General features: G+C 42.7%; 1 protein-coding gene across 1 annotated transcript in view; it reads left to right on the plus strand.

Annotated features, from left to right (window-relative positions):
* LOC311054795 (trinucleotide repeat-containing gene 6C protein-like) overlaps window positions 1–22,572 on the plus strand; it is a 107,096-nt gene that overhangs the window by 33,030 nt on the left and 51,494 nt on the right. The window contains exon 4 of the mRNA XM_084070799.1: window positions 21,782–22,207. Within this exon, the coding sequence (XP_083926925.1) occupies window positions 21,782–22,207 (426 nt within the window). The remainder of the gene's footprint in view (window positions 1–21,781; window positions 22,208–22,572) is intronic.

Below are 22,572 nucleotides of genomic sequence, written 5' to 3' on the forward strand. Positions count from 1 at the left end.
CTCTACTAAATAATCTACTCTACTAAATAATCTACTATACTAAATAATCTACTCTACTAAATAATCTACTCTACTAAATAATCTACTCTACTAAATAATCTACTCTACTAAATAATCTACTATACTAAATAATCTACTCTACTAAATAATCTACAATCTAATTTGTGATCTACTAGTTTAGAGAAACTCAGGGATTCAGCCTGACCAGTTCAGTCCAGACACACAACTGAGACTGAATTGCTCACCAGCGAGACCAGAATGGCACCTACAGTATGTCTATAATATGCAGTTTTTTGAAGAATGTTTAGTTTTCACTGTTGCTACTCTCTTATATATATGATACAAAATGACCTGTGAACCCATAGTCATATTATACTATAGAGCATTGGTTCTCAAAGTGGGGTCCGGGGACCCCCAGGGGTACTTGAGGGGAAACCAGGGGGTCCCCAGCTAAACGATTTATAGGAACCAAATGGACCCTTATGGGTCTGTAACTCTGAGAGTGTACAAATGGAACCAAATGGACCCTAACGGGTCCATTTGGTTCCATTTGTACACTCTCAGAGTTACATTAACATTGATTTTACAATATGAATTGGGGTCCCAGAGGTATAAATGGCATTAAATGGGGGTCCGTAGCCTTAATGCATGTCAAACTGGGAGTCCTTGAAATTAAAATGGTTGAGAATCACTGCTAGAGCCGGAAAAATCTCCTCTTATGGGGGTCCCTTGCATGTCTTTTCAAATGGGGGTCCGCGGGCAATTTGGGGGTCCTTGACATGAAAAAGTTTGAGAACCACTGCTATAGAGTATTGCGACTGAGATAAATGGCATACATATTGAGGTATTTATTTCTGCAGAAAACTCTAAAGCTTTAACCTTATAGAGCTGCTATCCCCCCCCCCCCCCCCCCCCCCCGCTATTTTCAAAAATGTTGTACATTTCTTAAATATGTTTTCTTTTTTTTAATAATTCTTGCCTACAACGATGTGCTGAAAATAAGGACGGCAGGCTGGAAAATGGGTTTGTAGTGCAAAGAAAGTGGAAGACTTTTTTTTTTGAAGAAGTGCTCTTCCTGCAGCTGTTAACGAGCACAGACAGACAGACAGACAGACAGACAGACATCTCTCAGAGGAGTACAGACAGACAGACAGACAGACAGTCTCTCAGAGGAGTACAGACTCCTGGAGGTACAGGCAGATGGGATAGCAGAGCTTATGTCTTGGGTTGGGAGGGGAGGGGAGGGGAGGGGAGGGGAATCTCCTTAATGCGTCTGGGAGAGCTTTGCAGACCTTCCCGCTGTGTGAATGGCAGCAGAGCAACAGAGACGGGGGCGACGGAGGAGTGCGTCTCTCCGCATGCGCCAAATTCCAATACCCCCAAAATCTCTGCTCGCTCGCTCGCTCGCTCGCTCACACTCGCTCCTCCAGCTTAACCTGGAAATAGTTTTGTCCCAATTGGTCATTTTGCTTTTTGGAGGAGCCGAGTGGGCTCTCCAAGCCTCCTGGAGCGTCAAACAGCGAGTGTACATGGAAGGCTTCAGCCTGTTGTCTCGTCCCAATGGTGCGGGTACGGCGCGGGTATACTAATGTCGCTTCGCTCCCTGGGGCGGCAGTGGCTCAAGGTACTGTACAGCAGTGGTTCTCAAACTTTTTCGTGCCAAGGACCCCCAAATAGACACTTATTAGACCGCGGACCCCCATTTGAAAAGATAAGCCAGGGACCCCCACAATATAAGATTTTTTTACGGCTCTCTAGCAGCGATTTCAACCATTTTAATTACAAGGACCCCCAGTTTGACATGCATTAGGCTACGGACCCCCATTTAATGGCATGTATGTCTCTGGGACCCCAATTTATATTGTAAAATCAATGTTAATTTAACTCTGAGAGTGTACAAATGGAACCAAATGGACCCGTTAGGGTCCATTTGGTTCCATTTGTACACTCTCAGAGTTACAGACCCATAAGGGTCCATTTGGTCCCTGTCCATCATTTAGCTGGGGACCCCCTGGAACCCCCTCAAGTACCCCTGGGGGTCCTCGGACCCCACTTTGAGAACCAATGCTGTACAGTATAGACCGGCATTTGTTTGGTTTTGTTTTTGTGTCCGGGCAGCTCAGTCGTTAGAGCTTCTCGCCTTTGGACCACAAGGTCATGGTGTTCGATCCCGGGCACCGTCTACTCCCGGGCACCGCGCTACTGAGTAGCGCGGCTTTGGGTGTGGCAAGTCGTGCATTCATTACTGGGAGCTGATGGTAGGTGTGTCGCTGCACCTCAGCAATCCACCTCCCAGGGGTCTAGCACATTGGTTCTCAAACTTTTTCATGTCAAGGACCCCCAAATTGACACTTATTAGCCCGCGGACCCCCATAAGAGAAGATTTTTACGGTTCTAGCAGTTATTCTCAACCATTTTAATTTAAGGACCCCCCCAGTTTGACATGCATTAGGGCTACGGACCCCCATTTAATGGCATTTCAATCTCTGGGACCCCAATTCATATTGTAAAATCAATGTTAATTCTCCAGCGGTATTTATATTAAATGATGTGTCCCGGCTACAACTGAACTGCACACATAAGCGCATCTTCTTTGCTGCCTTAACAGCTGCAAAGAAAATGGTAGCTACAAGGTGGAAACCTCCTCATACTCTAACTTTTCGCCAATGGGCTTTAACTTTTTTAGATATTGTTTATTTGGAGTTGTCAACGGCAAGGTTACATGGAGCAAATGAGAAAAACATTGATATGTGGTCTAACGTTGCAGATAAGATTAAAGACTTGGTTTAAATGTTGTATAACAGTGTTATGACATTGCACAGGTATATGCATAGTGTTTGATCCTTACATTTTGGGACATTGTTGGTCTGGGGAGGGGTAGGTGGGTTTATTTTTATTTTTATTATTATGGTTTCTGTTTTAAGTTGTTTGTATCTTGTTTCTGTTGTTAAAAAATGTATTCATTTAAAATGTGATTGTACTTTTGACATAATAAAAACAATTGATAACAAAACAAATAAAATCAATGTTAATTTAACTCTGAGAGTGTACAAATGACCGGGTCCATTTGGTTCCATTTTGTACACTCTCAGAGTTACAGACCCATAAGGGTCCATTTGGTTCCTATAAATCATTTAGCTGGGGACCCCCTGGTATCCCCTCAAGTACCCCTGGGGGTTCCCGGACCCCACTTTGAGAACCAATGGTCTAAGCGCATTGTAATGGTGAAAGACTCCCTCGTTCTCGTGTGACACCGACAACAAGCCACTCCGACCTACTTACTTACTTCTTTTAATCTGAAGTTTACCGGTTCGACTCCCTAACCGCTCCCGATGAGCCCCCCTCCCCCCCCCATGGGTGAATGTAATTGTAAAGTAATTGTGCACATTGTAAAGCCCTTTGGACAAAGGCTCTATATAAATGCACCATTTAGCCTGCATCCTCACAGCCTGGTGCGATTATTGAACATAATCTTTGTTTGCATGCTGTCCTTCTCGCTTGTTAACCCATTAAAACCGTGAACGCGTCTCTGTCATTTTAAGATTTCTGTGGCTATTCAAAAAATAGCAGATCTACAAGCTCGTAGCGCGGCACCTGTGCCACACTATGAGCTTGTATATCCAGTGGTGTGTTCTACCGTCAGATGCTGTATACGCAGTACACAGTCCAGATTATTTTGGGAAGAAGCGTATACAGTCTAATAACCATTTCATCCATTGAAAACGCGAGAGCGTATACCTTGGACCACGCGCATCGTATCGTAGCGTATACCTTCAGAAAAAAACTAGAACACAACACTGTGTATATCTGCTATTTTTGAATAGCCAAAGTATAAAATAATGGTTATTGCTAAAACCTAAAAGGACACAGATGCGTTCCCGGATTGAATGGGTTAACTTAGGGGTTTGTTCGCCCCGGAATAAAGAAGCATTTAAAGGAAAACTCCGGGGTTTCGCTGTGTGTACACAACCCTCACTTTTCCATCGCCGTTTTTTGTCAGCATATAACCTCCATTTCACTCTCTATCCGTCGTACCTTCTCAGTCATTCGCTTCTGCGCCGTTTGTTTGTTTATTTAATTAATTTCCTTCAAGGACAAACACTCTGCACGCTCGGGCCATCCTGAGCGATGTTCTTAATAACCTTGTTAACATTCAGCCGTGACGTGCGGCGATGCGGCGTGGACCGCAGAGCGACGAGGGGTACCGTGCTCACACGGAGGCCCAGGGAGACTTTTCATTCATACAGGAAGAGGAGAGACTCCAGAAAGACACCAGAATCTCAGTGTAAAGGTTGTTACACACCGGGGCGATTTTTTCGTGCGAATAATGCGTTTTTTTTTTAAACCTTATAAAGTCAATGGCTCCGTACATGGAGCGAAAAAGCGAAAAAGCGAAGCGAAAAAGCGTCTTTTAATTATTCGGAACGAGTCCGAATTTTGCGTATATTCGCTATTTTCGCCGGTGTCGCCCGGTGTGTAAGGACCTTAACACTTACACTACACAGAGAGAGAGAGAGAGAGAGGGAGAGAGAGGGAGAGAAGATGGTTGCATTGATTACTTTATTAGACAGAAATGTAAACAGCACGTGGTAGTCAGACATTAACCCATTAAGACCTGAGACGATTCTTAAAAAAATCTAAATCCTAACATAAAAAATAAAAAATGTTTCAAGGTTTTTCAAAAATAGCAGATCTACAAGCTCATAGCGTGGCACTTATGAGCTTGTAGATCTGCTATTTTTGAATAGCCAAACAAATCTAAAGTGACACAGATGCGTTCCAGGTCTTATTGGGTTAAAGGGATAGTTCACACAAAAAATACTTTTTTTCTATCGATTACCCCATGGAGACTTGAATTCATGGATATTTTTTTTTGTTTTTGTTGCATTCCTGAGCCCAATAATTTGATGACTAGCGGACTGGTAGGCAGCGGTTCCGGTAGGAGACACAAAGAGACTCATTTGTGTATTTGTGTCTTTGTGTACTTAAATGTTTTCAGTATGAGAAACACTGGTCTAGATTAGAACATACAGCACATCGTAACAGCTATACAACAACAGTGTGTACGGTGGCTGGAACTGCACTCCAGGCAGGACTGTGTGAAATGCAGAGAACACACTGCAGCTTCCTGTTTGCTCCACACAGCTGAGCTGAGAGGCCCCGACAAGGAGCTTTCCACCAGAGAGAGAGAGAGAGACACACACACACACACACACACACACACACACACACACACACACACACACACACACACACACACACACACACACACACACACACACACACACACACACACTATGCATCTTAGTTTTTGCTCACAACGCCTCGCAGCGCGAGGCGTTGTGAGCTTGTAGATCTGCTATTTTTGGCTAAAGTTCTCCTCAGAAAAGGGATGCTAGGGTTCAAGTGGTTAAGGTAAAATAAAAAATCCTATCGTACAAAGATTTGGCGGACCCCCTGTAGTAACTCTGAGGACCCCCTAGGGGTCCCGGACCCCCTGTTGAAGACCGCTGGTATAGTACGATGCAATCAATAATGGCCAGGTGGCAATTTGTATACTGCTCTATCAAACCTTCAACAAACTTTTCACACGTCTCCCCCCTGTCCCCCCCCCCCCCGCTCCCTTCATTGGCTTCCGGTGTCTGCCCCGCACCCAGTATAAAACACTGATGGTGGCCTACAAGGCAACCGAAGGCACGGCAGGGCAGGGCAGGGCAGGGCAGGCACCCCCATGCCCTCGAGACATGATCCAACCTTTACAACCCCTCTCACGCTGAATATGTTAACTAGTTGTACGAACTCTTGTTTTATTGTTGTACTGTTTTATTGGATCGTGTTTAGTCGATACACTTTTTGTATCATTTGATTTTGCTATTTTGTCTCATCTGTTTAAGAAAGTAGGTAGCTGATATATAGCACTTTTACCTTAGCGCTAGGTATACTCTTGGTTGCTAGTTTTTTGCAGGAAATGCACTTAAGACTTCTGGTGATTAGTATTTTCGTTCCCTACCTATGTTGAATGCACTTATTGTAAGTCGCTTTGGATAAAAGCATCTGCTAAATGACTGTAATGTAATGTAATGAATACCGAAACACTCGCCCCCCAAAACACAGTCGCCCCGGGGCAAATCCGGCGGCATTCAGTATTCACCTGGTATTCCTAAAACGTAACCTCAGTGGAATGCCCTACCAAAAGGAGTAAAGGAGTGTAAAACCCTACTCACTTTCAAAAATGCCCTAAAGATACACCTTCAGGAGGCTGCAATTCAAAAATGGCCCCTGTCCAAGTCCTAACCTACCCCATGTCCTAACCTAACCTACCCCCCCCCCCCCTCTCTCTTTCTTTTTTTGTACATATTTTTCACCCTTCATACCAGTAACCTGTAAACTGATTGTATGACATTCTGTATAGTAGTGTGTATATCTGTCTGTCTCTTATATGTCATCATGATTTGTGTGCGTGGGGATCTCATCTTAAACAAGCTACGTGCTTAACTGAGCTATCCAGTTTAGTAGACCTTGTATTGTGAATTTGTACTTCCATGTACTGTTATGTACTGTTCTCATGTCTTACTAAATAAAGTACATCAATCAATCAATCAAAGTAAACTATGCCTAAAGCTAACCTTTTTCCTAAACCTAACCTCAGTAAAATGGTGCCAAAACCTAACCTTATTCCTAAACTTAACCTCAGTAAAACTATGGCTAACCCCAAACTTATTTCTAACCTTATCCGCAGTAAAACAAATACAAGAGGGGAAAAAAATGGGGGGCGTGCCTTCCGGTTTAACCCTCACACTCACTTAGATCAGCTAACACAGGAATGCTGTCCAAGTCTTCCCTAAAATATCCTGAACAACGCTCCACATGTCCTGACCTTGACTCTTCTCCTTACAGAGAGAGAGAGAGAGAGAGAGAGAGAACAAATGGACCGGTAAGGGTCCTTTTGGTTCCATTTGCTTTCCATGAAGGTCGTCCATTTTAAGACTCCTGGTGGTCCCCGGACCACCACCACACCCTGGTCTCAACACGCACCCATTACACGCAAAGCCATGTGTAATTCCTTCAGTGACAGAGACACATTAATGTGCTCTTAATGTTTGTTTGTGTGTTTAGTGAATGAAATATAGTGTGGTTCCACCATGTTGACTGGTGCCAACCTCAGCATGTGTGTTTAGCCCATTAAGACCTGAGGCCATTCTTAAAAATGTTTTCTAAATCCTAAAATTATTTTGAAAAAAATCTGAAAAAAAAACTTTTCAAGATTTTTCAAAAATAGTAGATCTACAAGCTCATAGTGCGGCACTCGGTGTCGCGCTATGAGCTTGTATATCTGCTATTTTTGAATAGCCAAATATATCTAAAGTGACACAGATGCGTTCCAGGTCTCAATGGGTTAGAGGAGGGGAGGGGGGGAGCGGGTAAACATAACTCCACCATTCTGTGTCATTTTAGATTTCTTTGGCTATTCAAAAAATAGCCGATATGCAAGCTCATAGGAGACAGTAGATCTGCTATATCTTTAAAATCGTGAACATGTCGTGCAAATCTTTGAATATGTATATTTGTTTTCTAAAGAGAACATTTTTTAATTGAATCATTGCTTCTGGAGGTCCCTGGAACAAAAATATTTGACAAATGTTCGCTTTAAAAATATATATATTCAAAGATTAGCATTATTTTTCAGAAAAAGCAGATGTGCAAGCTCGTAGAAAAAACGTTTTTTTTTTGTGCCAAGGACCCCCCAAATTGTGTATTCTTGGGGGACCCCCATCTACTAAGGTTTTGTGCCAGGGACCCCCAGAAGAGAATATTTATGTTAAAAGCTTGTTATAAAATTATTTTAAAATTATTTTCGATATTTTTCAAAAATGTTGAGAAAAAAAAAAAGCAATGCACAAGCTTGTAGATCTGCTATTTTTGAATAGCCAAAATATAAATGGATAAAGTGGTTAAAATGATTGTGATGCACTGATCTGATGTGATTCTACATTATGTTATTATTCCAAGTGTGTAATCGTGACACACTCAAACATTAACCTTTTCTACGTTAACCCTTTAAGACCGGGAACGCACGATTTCTTTGGCTATTCAAAAATAGCAGATATACAAGCTCATAGCGCGGCACCGAGTGCCGCGCTATGAGCTTGTAGATCTGCTATTTATTGATAAAACCATGAACATTTTTGCAAATCTTTGAATATCTATTTTTTAATGTGAACATTTGTAACTCAAATCTTTGCTTCTAGGGATTCTACAAATGTCTTCTAAATCAAAAAAAAACAAAACGTATGTTGCTATAGTGTCAGTGGTTCCAAACTTTTTCATATCAAGGACCCCCAAAATTATATGTAGTTGGCCGCGGACCCCCATCACAAAATATTTAGTTCCAGGGACCCCCAGAAGCAAAGATTTGGGTTACAAAAAAAAATGTATATAATATTCAAAGATTTGCACAAATTTTACAAAAAGATCTACAAGCTCGTAGCTTGTATATCTGCTATTTTTATATAGCCAAATAAATCAAAAAATGACACAGAGACTACCCCGGTCTTAAAGGGTTAATGTAACTCTCCATGAGAAGTGTATCGTCTCACCGCTGGCTCCCTTTGTACTTCAAGGAGTGTTTTTTTTCATCACTGGCCCTGTTGTGTCCACGCACAGCATGTTAGCGAGGTGATGGCGGGGGGGGGGGGGCAATAATATGTAGAGGAAGCGGGCGACCGTGACAAGAGGCGCGTGTGATATGAGCTCCCTCCCGATTGCGGCACAATTTATGACTCTCCCGACACAATGCGGCGGGGCGTAATTACACCACTGTTGTAAAAACGGCAAATTAATCTGTTATGAAATTACGGACGGTGACACACCGCTTTACAATAACAGCGATATCTTTTATGGTGCTACTGTATGCAAATGACCCCCCTGGTGTGTGTGTGTGTGTGTGTGTGTGTGTGTGTGTGTGTGTGTGTGTGTGTGTGTGTGTGTGTGTGTGTGTGTGTGTGTGTGTGTGTGTGTGTGTGTGTGTGTGTGTGTGTGTGTGTGTGTGTGTGTGTGTGTGTGTGTGTGCGCGCGTGTGTGTGCATGCGCGTGTCTGTGTGTGAAGTGTAAAAACGCACACAGAGTGAACAGGGAATAACAATAGCTCATTAGACCCAAAGACATTAACCCTTGAAGCTTTGCTGGGAGGAATACTACAGCGCCAGGATGGTTATGACGGGGGACGGCGCTCATTAATTATACACATTTATATATATATATGGTGTGTGAAATATTGCCTGGTCCCACCAGGCACTAAACCACCTCTCCTATCACTCACTCCATCCATCCATCCATCCAAGCATACATCCTCCAGTGATCCAGTTCCAGGATGCACACACTCTTGCCTGGTTGACTATATCATTGGTTCTCAAAGTGGGGTCCGGGCACCCCCAGGGGTCCTTCAGGGAGTTCCAGGGGGTCCCCAGCTAAATGATAGATTAGGCACCAAATGGACCCTTATGGGTCTGTAACTCTGAGAGTGTACAAATGGAACCAAATGGACCCTAACGGGTCCATTTGGTTCCATTTGTACACTCTCAGAGTTACATTAACATTGATTTTACAATATAAATTGGGGTCCCAGAGATGGAAATGTCATTAAATAGGGGTCCGTAGCTTAATTCATGTCAAACTGGGGGTCCTTGAAATTAAAATGGTTGAAAATCACTGCTAGAGCCAAAAATAAATTCTCTTATGGGGTCCCTGAGGCATATCTTTTCAAATGGGGGTCCGCGGGCTAATAAGTGTCAATTTGGGGGTCCTTGACATGAAAAAGTTTGAGAACCACTGGACTAAATAGTGGTTCTCAACCACTGGGCTCTCTCTCTCTCTCTCTCTCTCTCTCTCTCTCTCTCTCTCTCTCTCTCTCTCTCTCTCTCTCTCTCTCTCTCTGAGCTAGCTTTGATGACCCAAACAAGCTTTTTGGTGAGAGCAGATTGATTGTCGGCTGTCCAGAGTGATTGCTATTGACTATTTTAAGGTCTCTCACTCACTCAGGTGTGAGATATGCTCCCTGTAGGCAGAGCCTGTGTCTGTGATGACTGAATGATGCTGTTTGACCATAGCCTGGTTCCAGACCAATCTGCCGTTGTAAAAAATAAATGGTCCTAGTCTGGCCATGTCAGGCTAGTTTGACCAACAGCTCAGTGTCCCTCTCACCAGGCACTCACACATTAACCCATTAAGGCCTGAGGTTCCGATTCTACAAAATGCCTTCTAAATCCTAACAGTTTTTTGAAAAAAACGTATGTTGCTATGTCAGTGGTTCTCAAACGTTTTCATGTCAAGGACCCCAAAATGTATATGTATTTGGCCGCGGACCCCCATCTCAAAATATTCTGTTCCAGGGACCCCCCAGAAGCAAAGATTTGAGTTACAAATGTTCGCTTTAAAAATATATATATTCAAAGATTTTTTTTCCGATTTTTCGAAAATAGCAGATCTACAAGCTTGCTCGCGCTTTGAGCTTGTAGATCTGCTATTTTTCAATAGCCAAACTGTAAAATAATGCTAAAATAATGCTTTTTAGCTCAAATCTGAAAATGAACATTTTAAGATCAAGTATTTCTTGATATATCGGCCATTATTTGGCTTTTTCAACGACATCGTTATCAGCAATTATGCAGCCGATGTGTTCCAATCATCATGGCTGAACATTAAAAACAAATAGCAGATCTACAAGCTCACAACGCGTCGCAGATATTTTTTAAATCTTTGAATAGGGCTTAAGTGGTTATTTGTGTTTGTTTTGATCTGTTTGTTTTCTTATGAGATAACTCTTATTTAATCAGTTCTAAGCTTTTCAAATTACTTGGTTGCCATTTTTGCCAAAATATGGGTCAGAACATCGGTAATCGGGCTGGTCTAGGACTCTCCAAAATCAGGATCGGCATCGGACCTCAAAATATGACATCGGTCGGGTTCTAGTATTTTTTAAATCTTTTTTAATATATAAAATCTTGTTTTACTCCTGTGGTAAATGTGATGAGTCGTGGGATTCTCTCTCTCTCTCTCTTAACTACAGCATCATATTTAATCGGTCCTAATTCGTCTCTGTAATCTCTTTTCTCTCTTTTGAGGACACTGCTCATTTGGGACGCCCCCCCCCCGTTTCCGTACCACTTATTGGACCCCCCCCCCCTATATCACAGCCCTTTCTGAGATACTGTACAGTATGTAGTTTTGATCCAAATCTATAGTAATATCCTTCGTTTCCCAGATTTATGTCTACATGTGATTTGACATTTTGACACTAAGCTATTCAATGCTATATAATTTAAGCAGTATTTTGAAATTGGTTCTTCGACAGACAAGGAGTCGTCGTCAGCGTAAAGATCTAATAACTGGAGTGACCTGCTCCACTTTCTTGGTGTTATTTAGTACGTACTGAGCCAGCAGTGTTCTGAATCAAACTGCGGGCGTCTGATCGATTTTTTTTTCCGTTTTTTTTTTCAGCGAGACCTGCAACGGCGGAGTTAAAGTAGTCAGTAGTCTACTGAAGTTTATCCTAAATCCTGTTGAGACACATAAGTACTTTAATCTGTGGTATCTTCCTACGCCGATAGTAGGCTGACTTTGTAATTGTGTTATAACCCATTAAGACCTGGGACGGCATCTGTGTCATTTTTAGATTTTTTTAGCAAAAAAAGCATTATTTTGCACTTTGGGCTATTCAAAAATTGCAGATATACAAGCTCATAGCGCGGCACCGAGTGCCGCGCTACGAGCTTGTAGATCTGCTATTTTTGAAAAATCGAGAAAATGTGTGCCAATTGATATATGTATATTATTTTAAAGCGAACATTTTTAAGTCAAATCTTTGCTTCTGGGGGGTCCCTGGAAAAAAAAAACATTTTGAGATGGGGGTCCGCGGCCAAATAAATATAATTTTGGGGGTCCTTGACATGAAAACGTTTGAGAACCACTGATATACAAACATACGTTTTTTTTCGGGAAAACAGTTAGGATTTAGAATACATTAGTAGAATCGGCTTCAGGTCTTAATTGTGCTAATGTGGCTGTTAGACGTCTTACGTGTAAAGGACATTTACTCTAGTTTCAACAGCATGACGTATTGTTGTTGGGAGTGTCTGGCTGAACTGCCACTGGCCTATGTGGTCTGGGTGCAGTTGTTCTATCAGGCACAGCCATTATTTGATGACAGAGACAGGGCGTTGAACCCCAGGTGCACCATGGCTGGCATGCACACACTGGGACACAACGTGTGTGTGTGTGTGTGTGTGTGTGTGTGTGTGTGTGTGTGTGTGTGTGTGTGTGTGTGTGTGTGTGTGCGTGTGCGTGTGTGTGTGTGTGTGCGTGTGCTGTTTAGGTTGAGTGAAAGCTCTGGATTCAGGTCCAGGCCGGGCCGATTAAAGGCTCAGCTACACACTAAAGCCTGTAAGGGCTTCACACACAGCGGATGCACGTATACCAGCATACGTACACATACTACGCACACACGTACACATACTGTATGTACGCGCACACACGCACACGTACTGTTCACACGTGCACACGGCCCATGCACTTTGAATGGAAGCACCACATGCTTTAGTTAACCCATTAAGACCTGAGGCGATTCTTAAAAATGTTTTCTAAATCCTAACAGTTTTTTTGAAAAAAAAATCCCAATTTTCTTTTTTTCAAGATTTTTCAAAAATAGCAGATCTACAAGCTCATAGGAGACAGACAGACCCATAAGTAGGTTGAAAAAACAAAGAACAAAAATAAATCCTTGCTATTTGGTTATAAGTTGGTTATTGCTGATAAAGGTAGGATACGTGATATCTTTGGGTAAAACAAAAAATGTTTTTGTTAAAAGGTTAAAACATTATATTATGATAGTAATCATTGATATAGCGTGTTTGTTCAGTAAATGGGGTCTCCCTGTCTCTACAGCTCTTTAATAAACACAAAACACAATCATGTTCAGGTAGGTGACACAGCCCCAGGCTAACAGTTTCTGCCAATCAGGAGAGAGCACCCATTTATCAGCTTTATAGTGTTCCAGTTCCAATTTGGTCTGCTCATTTCTAAGTGTCATCACATCCAATTTCACTTGTTTAATCTGTAGCCTGAGTTGAGTTCTCTATTCTGATTGGATAACATTGGTATCCCGAACTGAACATGCATTTTCTGATTAATAAAGACCTGGAGAGACTGCGGTTATTGAACAAACACTCTATAGTAATGAGTACTATCAGAATATAGAGCTATTTGACACTTATTTTAACCAAATAACATCACTCACCTTTTAAATATGAGTTTTGAAATATCTTTCGTTATATTACCCAGCTCTACTCCACACAAAAGTAGCAAAAATAGCCGATCTACAAGCTCAAAGCAAATTTTTAAACGTGTCGCATCGCAACACGTTTTGAGCTTGTAGATCTGCAATTTTTGCTATTTTTAATTGGAATCCCACATTTCTTATGTGCTATTTTTGAATTGGAATCCTGAAAAAAAAACGTTTTATTTAATTTCAAATGCATTTAGTTATTTACTTATGTTAACTTTATGAACTGAAATACAAACGCATTGGACATAAAAAAAGACAATAGAATTTTAATACTAGTCATTAAGCTACTAATATAGACTGAAGTAATTAATGCGGGTCATGTTTGCGTGTTTGGAAATGGAACTGTAACAGCTGAAATCAATAATATACCAGTATTCCGATATTAACCCGCGGGCCGCATTAAGTGAAGGTGGGGGGCCGCATGTGCCCCCCAGGCCGCCATGTATGACCTACCCCCTATAACCAGAGGCCCCGGGGCCCACCGGTTTGAAATGCCCGCACCCGCCCTGAGGCCCCATGGTTGATGTGCACCCACCCCTTCATGAAGCCCCGCGGCCCGCCCGTCTGATGTTCATCTTTGATGAAAACTGTGATTTTTCCAGATTTTTTTTCTTCTTTTCTTTTGAGCGACTCTGATCTGTGATATTCAGTATTTATCTTCAGAGCAGCAGTGTGTCTGGAGACCACAGCTTAACCCATTGAGACGTGAAGCCGATTCTACATGTCTCCTAAATCTCAACAGTATTCTCAAAAACGTATGTTTCTATATCAGTGGTGCTCAATCTTTTTCATGTCAAGGACCCCCAAAATGATATGTATTTGGCCGCGGACCCCCATCAAAATATTTTGTTCCAGGAACCCCCCAGAAGCAAAGATTTGAGTTAAAAACGTTCGCTTAAAAATATATATAATATTCAAAGATTTGCACACATTTTCACGATTTTTCAAAAATAGGAATAGCAGATCTACAAGCTCGTAGCGCGGCACTCGGTGCCGCGCTATGAGCTTGTAGATCTGCTATTTTTGAATAGCCCAAAGTGTAAAATAATGCTTTTTAGCTCGAATCTAAAAATGTACAGTTCCAGGTCTTAATGGCTTAATGTACCACCACCACACCACCGTATGACTGCCAACCACTTCACGTCTTTGTTTGTTTGTTTGTGTTGTTTTTTTTACCTCTCGTTTGTTTTATTTGATCAAGAGGATGTTAAAATGTCCTCACTGGAGGGACCCATCCTTATAAACGCTGTGAGGTTGGATAGGGTTTGATACTGAAGGGAGTGAGATGGCAGATAATGGCGTGTATAGGAGAACAGGCCTAGTAATTGTAAGAGGATTTAGTCCCAAGCTGGTTTCACGCGCACGCGCACGCACACACGCACACGCACACGCACACACACACACACACACACACACACACACACACACACACACACACACACACACACACACACACACACACACACACACACACACACACACACATAATACCTAAACATCATAATTCTGCATATCATGCTAGGGTGGGGGGGGGGGGGGGGGGGGGTTCCGGGTCCTTTCACGCGCTGTTTCACAAATTGCATAATATTACGACAAAATATTTCAGTCTTTGAGATTTAATTTTGCTTTAACCCCTTAAGACCGGGAACGCATTTGTGTCATTTTAGATTTCTTCGGGCTATTAAAAAAATAGCAGATATACAAGCTCATAGCGCGGCACTCGGTGCCGCGCTATGAGCTTGTAGATCTGCTATTTTTGAAAAATCTTGGGGGGAAAAAAAATCGCCTCAGGTCTTAATGGGTTAATCCAAGAGAAACGAGGAAATAGCCTCTTTGAATGGACAGAGAGAATCGGCCCTGGAACGACTGGTCTGTCTGCAGCCGTCGTTGATGCCGCGATAATGACCTGGATGATTCCTGTGTGTGTGTGTGTGTGTGTGTGGGGGGGGGGGGGGGGGGTGCACTGGAAGTGACTGACAACGTAAGGAGGTAGAGAGAGAGAGAGAGAGAAAACAGAGCAGATGTAGAGAAATCCGATGAGATGCGCGTTCCGGCTCAAGAGATTTAGCATGTGATTCCTGACGCTGCGGGCAGACACACACAGACAGACGCACACACACACACACACACACACATTGACACATAGACGCGCACACGCACACACACTCTGAGACACAGACACAATACACAATTTACAATTCAGGCATTTAGCAGACACTCTCATCCAGAGAGACTTACTCATGGGAGATCAGAATAAACAGAGTAAACATGAACTCTAGTCTGCAGACAACAAGGTAAATAGTCACACAAATAGAGTTCAAAGAGAACACAATGCACGCGCGCACACACACGCACGCACACACACACACGAACACACACACACACACGAACACACACACACACACGCACACACACACGCACACGCACACACGCACACACGCAGTGTCAGTGGTTTTAGCACACAGGGAGGTAGCAATACCACAATATAAAAATACTCTGTTACAAGTAAAAGGCCACACGTGTTCAAAATGTTACTTGAGTAAAAGTACCAAAGTATCGGCATCAAAATGTACTTAAAGTACCAAAAGTAAAAGTACTAAAATGTTTGAAAATAGCAGATCAACAAGCTCACAACGTGTCGCATCGCGGCGCGTTGTGAGCTTGTAACTAAAGTTCTCAAATAATTGTAGTGGAGTAAAAGTACAATATTTTGCCTCTGAGATGTAGTGGAGTAGAAGTAAAATAATTGGAAATTGGAAATACTCAAGTAAATACAAATACCTCAAAATGGTACTTAAGTACAGTACTTGAGTACATGTACTTTACACCGCTGCTGAGGAGAGAAGGAAGGCCAGCATAAACACTGTGTGTGTGTGTGTGTGTGTGTGTGTGTGTGTGTGTGTGTGTGTGTGTGTGTGTGTGTGTGTGTGTGTGTGTGTGTGTGTGTGTGTGTGTGTGTGTGTGTGTGTGTGTGTGTGTGTGTGTGTGTGTGTGTGTGTGTGTGTGTGTGACTGCATGTTCCACCGCCATCCCGTCCGCTGTGCTCCCCTCGGCGTGGGCCTCAGCGTTACATAACCCTTGTGTGTGTGTGTGTGTGTGTGTGTGTGTGTGTCTTTTGCTGTCCGCCGGCCTCTCGCTTGTGCGCACGCACGTGCACAACACACACACACACACACACGCACGCACGTGCACAAGCGCTTCGACGCACATGCCTGGGACGGCAGCCAATAGCAAAGCAGCAGCAGCGTTCGTTCTGAAGAACCCACACAAAGGATTCGCTTATTTCGCCTGCATGGCACGATTATGTTTTAACTACATATCGCCTCTGTCGGGTGGTAACCTCCTACGTCCAAATAAAACTGTTCATTACTCTTCAGGAAATGTCAATTGGAACCCGTGTTCCAATTGATCCAATGTAGATGTTATTTAGTCACAAGCTCTTGTTAACCCATTGAGACCTGAAGCCGATTCTACATGTCTCCTAAATCACAACAGTTTTCTGAAAAACGTATGTTTCTATATCAGTGGCGCTCAAACTTTTTCATGTCAAGGACCCCCAAAATTATATGTATTTGGCCGCGGACCCCCATCAAAATATTTTGTTCCAGGGACCCCCCCAGAAGCAAAGATTTGAGTTAAAATGTTCGCTTTACAAATATATATTTTCAAAGATTTGCACACATTTTCCCTATTTTTCAAAAATAGCAGATTTACAAGCTCGCAGCGCGGCACTCGGTGCCGTGCTATGAGCTTGTATATCTGCTATTTTTGAATAGCCCAAAGTGTAAAATAATGATTTTTAGCTCAAATTTAAAAATGACACAGTTCCAGGTCTTAATGGGTATACTTAACATGGGTTCAGTATTTATGTAACCCACACTCACATTTAACCTCTTTATATTTCAATCTCTTTCAAAAACATATATCAAAATTAGCCGATCTACAAGCTCACCTCGTAGATCGGCTATTTCTGCTGCTTTTTTGCAGTTGTGGAAAAAGTACTCAAATGTTTTACTTAAGTAAAAGTATCAATACCGCAATGTACATAGAAGTACTCTGTTACAAGTAAACGTCCGGAATTCAGAATTTACTTCGTAAAAGTACAAAAGTACTGGTATGAAAATGTACCTAAAGTGCCAAATGTGAAAGTAAAATAGCAGCTCTACAAGCTCACAACGCACCGCGATGCGACGCGTTGTGAGCTTGTAGATCGGCTATTTTCAAATAGCCTACAGTAGGTATAAAATGGGGCTGAAGTGGTTAATGTATGTTTTATAATGTAATAATTCATATCTGCAAAGTAACTAGTAACTCAATTTCTCAAATAATCGTAGTGGAAGTAAAAGTACAATATTTGCCTCTGAGATGCAGTGGAGTAGAAGTAAAAGTAAAGACAATTGGAAATACTCCAGTAAAGTAAAAGTACCACAAAATTGTACTTAAGTACAGTACTTGAGTAAATGTACTTAGTTACTTTACACCACTGCTTTTGTGTGACACTGCAGTATGACAAATGAGGGCATTCATTCATTAAACAGAATACATGATAAAGACATTTTAACCCATTAAGACCTGGAACTGTGTCATTTTTCGATTTGAGCTTAAAAGCATTATTTTACACTTTGGGCTATTCAAAAATAGCAGATATACAAGCTCATAGCGCGGCACCGAGTGCCGCGCTATGAGCTTGTAGATCTGCTATTTTTGAAAAATCGTGAAAATGTGTGCAAATCTTTGAATATATATATATTTTTAAGCGAACATTTTTAACTCAAATCTTTGCTTCTGGGGGTCCCTGGAACACAATATTTTGATGGGGGTCCATGGCCAAATAAGTATGATTTTGGGGGTCCTTGACATGAAAAAGATTGAGCACCACTGATATAGAAACATACGTTTTTCAGAAAACTGTTGGGATTTAGGAGACATGTAGAATCGGCTTCAGGACTCAATGGGTTAATATGGAGATACATGGTTTTCTGCCTGACGACAATCCTCCTCGTTTTCATCATACGCCAAGAGTGAAAGTGCAGTTTTGGCTTGAGTGTTGATGCTGGTGTGTGATCAGCTGGTGTGTGTGTGTGTGTGTGTGTGTGTGTGTGTGTGTGTGTGTGTGGGTGGGGGTGTGTGCTGGTTGTTTGTTAGATGTGTGTTTAACCCTTTAAGACCTGAGGCCGCTTCTACATGTCTCCTAAATCTCAACAGTATTCTGAAAAACGTGTGTTTCTATATCAGTGGTGCTCAATCTTTTTCATGTCAAGGACCCCCGAAATTATATGTATTTGGCCGCGGACCCCCATCAAAATATTTTGTTCCAGGGACCCCCCCAGAAGCAAAGATTTGAGGAAAAAATGTTCGCTTTAAAAATATATATATTCAAAGATTTGCACACATTTTCACGATTTTTCAAAAATAGCAGATCTACAAGCTCATAGCGCGGCACTCGGTGCCGCGCTATGAGCTTGTATATCTGCTATTTTTGAATAGCCCGAAGTGTAAAATAATGCTTTGTAGCTCAAATCTAAAAATGAGACAGTTCCAGGTCTTAATGGGTTAATCGCTGTGCGACAGACAGACAGACAGACAGACAGACAGACAGACAGACAGACAGACACACACAACACTTGTTTTGTGTTGTTTACATGGTAGCCGGCTGGCTGCGTGCTCAGGAGATGTCATGTAACGTGCTGTGACTGTACTCAGACAATAGCAATAGCGTCAGTCAGTGCATGGTGGACCGTGTTGCCATGTTTGCTTATTATCTCTTTCCCTGCCAGAGTGTATATACTGTACATTAATGAACTCACCCACTGGCGGCGTGTCATTTACATCCGTTATGATCCATCCTCGGACCGTGTGTGTAGACACAAACAGCATCCATGGGCCGACCCCCAGAGGAAAACTCATGTCTGCTTGTGAGCTGAGACAAGTCTGTAAACAAGGTTTAGGTTTTATCCCATTAAGAGCGGGAACACGTGCACACTGTGTCATTTTCCCTATTTTTAGCTATAACCATTATTTCATACTTTGGGCTATTCAAAAATATCAGATCTACAAGCTCAAGAGCTTGTAGATCTGATATTATTTGGGGGGAACAATTGTGAAAATTTGTGCAAATCTTTGAATATATACGTTTTTTTAAGCGTTTTTTTTTTACTCAAATCTTTGCTTCTGGGGATTCTACAAATGTCTTCTAAATCCTAACGGTTACAAAACAAAAACAAAAAAACTTATGTTGCTATAATATCAGTGGTTCTTAAACTTTTTTCATGTCAAGGACCCCAAAATGTTATGTATTTGTCCCAATGTTATGTAACATTTTGTTCCATGGACCCCTTAGCAAGCAAATTGAGTTAAAAATGTATATATATATATATATATATATATATATATATATATATATATATATATATATATATATATATATATATATATATATTCAAAGATATATAGGTTTTCACGATTTTCTTTCAAAAATAGCAGATGTAAAAACAGCTAGGAGCTTGTATATCTGCTATTTTTGAATAGCCAAAGAAATCTAGAGTGACACAGATGCGTTCCCGGGTTGAATGGGTTGACTAGGTAAAGTGGTTGAAACTGTAGCTAGCCACTGTAGCATAGGAGGCTAACGCCGAGTCGAGACCACAGCGGCAACGCGGCGGGTCAGGGCTGAGCCGTGATTACAAGGCTGAAAGCAAAGGCAATAATAACAGCTGGTCAGCCCCGGAGGAGAGGTCACCACAAGGTCACCGATGATGAAGCAGGGAAATCAGGTAGAGGGAGGGAGAGAGAGTGGGAGAGAGAGGGATGGAGAAAGATGACCTATCCCGGTCTGTTGTCATGGGCAACCGGAGCCTGCGCGCGTCAGGAGCACTTAGCCTTAGCACCCGTGGCAGCTAATTGCTAGCGGCTTCACTGGAGCGGGGCGAGAGGAGGAATCGGGAGATCATTCGAGGGTCATGGCTTTCCTGCAGACTGTGAATTACGTATTGTCACTGTCGTCGGGCCGGAACGTCACTGTAAGAGCGTCATAAAAGTAGCAAACATAGCCGATCTGCAAGCTCACAAATGTGTCACATCATGAAGCATTGTTGTGAGCTTGTAGATCTGTTATGCTTAGCTATTTTAGTAAAGATTGAAGTGATTAAGTGTGTCTGTGGGTTTCATATATTGAAATAATGAAAAGTACTAACAAGAGCTTGTGACTTAACTACGTCGGATCCATTGGAACAGAGGTTATTTTTTTTCCCCCATATCCTGAAAGGTTTTGGACTTACAAGGTTTCCACATGACAAGTAGGCCTGTCCCCGACTAAGAATTTGCATAGTCAAATCTGATTGGCGACTAATGCAACATATATTTCTTATCCACAAATTTTAAAAAAAAGAAGAAAAAAAACGTATGTTTTAGCTGTAAAATGACATGTGTGTGTTTGTTTACATGGCTGCCATGTTGAATACTGCGAAAACCAAGCACTGCAGATTGACGTGATCCAGGTGCTCACTCTCTGTCCCGAGCACCTGTGTGTGTGTGTGTGTGTGTGTGTGTGTGTGCACGTGCGTGTCAGCGAATACATCAGATGTTGTCGTTGTTGAGAAGTGACCATTTTGGAAGTGGGTCGTACATTCGACCACAGTCTGTGAGAGGCAGTCCTTACCAAGGTGCTAAAGTACCAACGTCTTAAGGATGCAGCTTGGTTGCAAATGTAAACGGCCTGTGTTCATATTTGGAAGCCTCAGCAGTAATGTCCATATACATTTGCTGTGAGACGCCTGCAGATTGCAGGAATGCCCAAGCCGAGAGCTAAGGCATGATTGGCTACATTCTGTTCAGTGTCTGTGATAATTGACAGTCACCATGCATACAGTATATATGGTGGAGACGATGCTTCCTGTATCCGTGATCTGTATCCTGAAACACTTATTGTTGAGTTTCCCAAGTTTGTGCATCAATCACAATCTATCGTTTGTGTTCAATAATTTCTTGTTAACCCATTAAGACCTGGTCACTTTAGATTTCTTTGGGCTATTCAAAAATAGCAGATATACAAGCTCATAGCGCGGCACCGAGTGCCGCGCTATGAGCTTGTATATCTGCTATTTTTGAAAAATCGTGAAAAATATATTTTTATATTTTTTTCCGAAAAAAAGTTAGGATTTAGAATTTCTTTAGACGCTGCCTCAGGTCTTAATGGGTTAAATGTGAACACAAATAAAGGTGTGTCTGTCTGTCTGTCTGTCTGTCTGTCTGTCTGTCTGTCTGTCTGTGTGTGTGTGTGTGTGTGTGTGTGTGTGTGTGTGTGTGTGTGTGTGTGTGTGTGTGTGTGTGTGTGTGTGTGTGTGTGTGTGTGTGTAAGCACATGTATTGCAAGTTCATTTATGGCTGCTTTGGCCTGACACCCCCGGACCCCCCCTTACGCTTTTCCCATTTACTCCTCCTCAGTGCCAGACTCCGCCAAGCCCAGCCCCGCCCTTCCTCTTCCAGTTCCTCCTGGCCCCGCCTCCAACCCGCCTGCACCGCCCCCTACCAGCAGCAGCAGCAGCAGTGGCAATGGCAAGCGCCCCCCCGCCGGAGGCCCCTCCCACCAGACAGCAGCCCCGCCTCCTCCTCCTCAGCAATCCCAGCAACCTTTGCAGCAGCAGCAGCGCTACGCTGCCAGAGAGGTGCCCCCCCGCTTCCGTCAGCACGGCACCGTCGAGCACAAACAGCTGCTGAAGAGAGGCCAGCCGCTGCCCCCCGGCACCCTGCCCCTCCCCCTCGCTCTCGCCAACGCTGCCGCCAACGCCCGCCCCGCCTGCGCTGCAGCAGCCGAGCAGCAGACGCCGTCGTCCTCGCCATCTTCCTCCTCCTCCTCCAGCCTGCAAACAGGTCAGCCTCAAACACACACCGTCAGTCGCTCCTCGCGTAGAGTTGTGCGATTATGATTCAATGTGATGCGAGGGGCCTCCAACTAGACCCTCCAGAAAAACGCGGGCAAAAATCCTTGGTTATGCGGGCTAAAACTCTTGATTATGTGACGAAATATGCAATTTTTTTTGGCACTTTTATGCGGTGAAATTGCGGGAAGTTGCGAAATATGCGGAAAGTTGTGAAATATGCGGCAATATGCGATAATGCGAAAAGTTGCGAAAAGTTGCGAAAAATGCGAAATATGTTAAAAGTTGTGAAATATGCGATTTGCGATGCAAATCGCATATTATGCGATGCGATGTGCTTATTATGCGATGCGGCCT

Source organism: Gymnoscopelus microlampas, assembly GCF_963454915.1.
Source record: "Gymnoscopelus microlampas genome assembly, chromosome: 11".
NCBI lineage: Eukaryota > Metazoa > Chordata > Actinopteri > Myctophiformes > Myctophidae > Gymnoscopelus > Gymnoscopelus microlampas.